We start from the raw sequence: 3,183 nt of genomic DNA, 5'->3' as shown, positions 1-3,183 counted from the left end.
CAGAGGGCATCCGGATTTTAGGGGAGATTAAGTGGGGTATGGAAAAAAAAGGCTGGGAAACACTGCTCTAGACGTATCATACTTGTGAAAACACATTGTAGTGTACCCATCCAATGTCGTCTTTTTACATCTACGTGATTACGAATGTTTTACGTAAAGCTGTTCTGAAATAGCATGTTGGGGAAATATAAGGCATGTTTGCTCTTTTTCTTCTTGAAGTATTGCTCGATCATTATTTGAATTTTTAAAAGTTAACTACTTATCAATATGTTGAATTTCCAAGTCCAGAATCTCATTCGGGTTCTTTACCGCAAACTTATCTCATACATAACACTAAAAAGAGTTATCTAAAATAATTTAACAAATGTAATTTTTCATTTGTTTTACTCAAGTATATACTGATAAGCGAATAATGATGAATATTGGACAAAAGACAAAAACCAAACAACTGCAAATGTCAGCCAAATGTAAAAATGCCTACATCACACCAGTTCCACAATTATAGTGCTCCCGTTAATATCAGTTCTGAGAGAGAGAGAGAGAGAAAAGAAGAGAGAGAGAGAGAGAGAGAGGGGGGGGGGATATTCTAGTATTAATCCATACTACAGTGCATGCTGTCCTTCCAGTTCAATTCCAACAGACTTCAGTTCCTGAACATGTTCTGTTTTTGCAAACCAATCAAATAGAAAGCAGCCTTCAGCGATATTGACAGGTTTGAGATATTTGGCAATCCTCAATCCATCCCTGATTATGGTCCAACCACTGCCACCCACCGACCGTTGCACTGCTTTACATTGCGTGACGCAATTCCCATTGAGGACAGGGAGAGCGCGAGTGAAACCACAAAACACAAAAAAGAAAATTAAGTAAAATTAGCATATGCTTGTAAAACTGAAGGATATATAAATATATATATACATTATATATATATATATATATATATATAATATATATATATATTATATATAGATATATCTATATATCTATATATATATATATAGATATCTATATCTAGATATATATATATATAATATATATATATATATTCTATATAATATATATATTATATATATAATCTATATATATTATATATTATTTATATCTAATATATTATATATATATTCAATAATATATCTATATATATATCTATATATATCTAATAAATCTATATATATATATATAGATATATATATATATATATATTATATATTATATTATTATATAATATATATATTATATATATATATAATATATATATATATCTATGATATATATCTATATGATATATTATATATATATATATATATATATCTAGTATATTATATATATTATATATTATATCTATACTGTATTGTCTATATATGTTATGATAGTAATATATATATATATATATATATGGCACTGGTTAGATGCATAAGTGGATACATACATATTAAAATAAATGGGGTTGATAACCTTAGCGCTTGCTGGTTAGAGAAAGGTGTAAAACAGTGAATTCTCAAGATGCTGATATGAGACACAAGTCGAAAACACACCGTTTACAGGAAGGAGATGGGAGCGCATTTCAGAGATATGAGTTAAACCGCAAGGAAAGGTACTGCAGGTCACTTCAGGTCATTGAGTATATGCGCTAGATGAAACGTGTACATAGGAAAATGGAAACGCACAGAATAACTAGAGTGTGTGCGTTCGTGTATTCAGTAGCATGCATGTATCTGTAAGTCTGTTGGTCAGCGTACATATGTACATTTGTTAGACGAAATATATGGAGTGTGTGGAAACACGCCATAGAGGAAGGCGCTAAGATCCATCGGAAAAGGTAAAGTGAAAGACTTTGAAAAGTTATACCTTTTTTTGTAGTGACATTGAGTTCAGTTTCTTGAGAAAGGGAAGTGTGGTGCGACACAATATTATTGATGAACTTTAACATTTCATTGTTTGATAATTATATTCTCATTTCAGATGGATTCGAAGTCACCATTTAGAAAATGGATTTTCTAGAGTTGTGTTGACAGTTGTTGATAAAGGCTGATGATTAGTTAGGCTGAAGTAGATAAGGGGGAACTTATCTATTAAGAATTCAGAAAGTAATAGTGATCTGGTGAGTTTCTTTGGGATTTTCTTTGATTCATTTTACTTCATTTTCATGTTCGGTATTTTGGGAAATGAGAGTATATTTTTGTAATAGCAGGAATTTGAATTTGCCTAGATCTTTAATGATTGATTTTTTAGCTAGCTTCAGAGATAGCATTCAAAGGTAGGTTTACTTTTCCTGTTAGGAGTTTTCTCTTTAAATTTAGACAGGGGTCATTTTGACCCTCGTTAAGAGTAGTGGCAGAGGTAAAAGGCATTCAAGCCTATAGATTACGTTTCTGGGAGACTAGGGTAATGTTAGGGAAAAGTGATTGCAAATCAAGTCCAGGTACGACATTTTGCAAATTAGAAACATCTGCAGTGATGGGAAAGGTCACCTTTATTGAAATCTAGCAAAGCTTTTTTCTCTTTAAACACCTCTATATCATCCATTCTGTTTTTTGCGCTTAAATAATTTTTCACACCTTCAATAAAGATTTGCACTGGCTGCGAAAGCACCCCATCTACAATTCCCCTGAAATGGGCTCACGCCTGCACTAACATTCTTGACATGATGGAGCAGAGTCGTAGTACCCTTTGCCTCCGCCATTTTTCTCTCTTTACAGAAGGTTTCGTGTTTTATAAGATTTCCCGACCTCAATAAGATTGTATTTATATACACAAAACCCAATCCACAAAAATTGTTGCAAACTTCCCCCAATAAAAGAAAAAAAAGAAAAAAAACATGCACTGCACCCAGTAAACATACCACAACAGCTGTTTGCAGAACAAGGTCACAAAAAAAAAAAAAAAAAAAAAAAAAAAAAAAAAAAAAAAAAAAAAACAAAAAAAAAAAAAAAAAAAAAAAAAAAAAAAACAGGGTGGAGATAAAAAAAAAAGTGCAAAGGCACTTTGCTCAGCGAATTAGCCCAGCAACGAACTTCTCTCCGTCCCTCACAGGCTCACACTCACGCACTCAAATTCCCGCCTCTCTCTCTCTCTCTCTCTCAGAGGGCGTGACTCACAACAACCAAAAAATCTTGCTCATATTTTTACAAAAAAAACCCAATGTCCATCGAATTTTGAGAGACATCTAAATAAAAATACCCT

The 3,183-nt window shown here is 32.2% G+C and overlaps 1 protein-coding gene across 1 annotated transcript in view; it reads left to right on the top strand.

Moving 5' to 3' along the window:
* Window positions 1-2,032, top strand: part of LOC135218830 (uncharacterized) — a 10,129-nt gene extending 8,097 nt beyond the window's left edge. The window contains exon 4 of the mRNA XM_064255279.1: window positions 1,963-2,032. Coding sequence (XP_064111349.1) covers window positions 1,963-2,032 — 70 coding nt within the window. The remainder of the gene's footprint in view (window positions 1-1,962) is intronic.
* The last annotated feature ends 1,151 nt before the right edge of the window (window positions 2,033-3,183 follow it).

Source organism: Macrobrachium nipponense, chromosome 1 (genome assembly GCF_015104395.2).
Source record: "Macrobrachium nipponense isolate FS-2020 chromosome 1, ASM1510439v2, whole genome shotgun sequence".
In the NCBI taxonomy this organism is placed as follows: Eukaryota; Metazoa; Arthropoda; class Malacostraca; order Decapoda; family Palaemonidae; genus Macrobrachium; species Macrobrachium nipponense.
The sequence above is the reverse complement of the archived record's forward strand: the minus strand, read 5'-3'. Positions and strand labels throughout refer to the sequence as shown.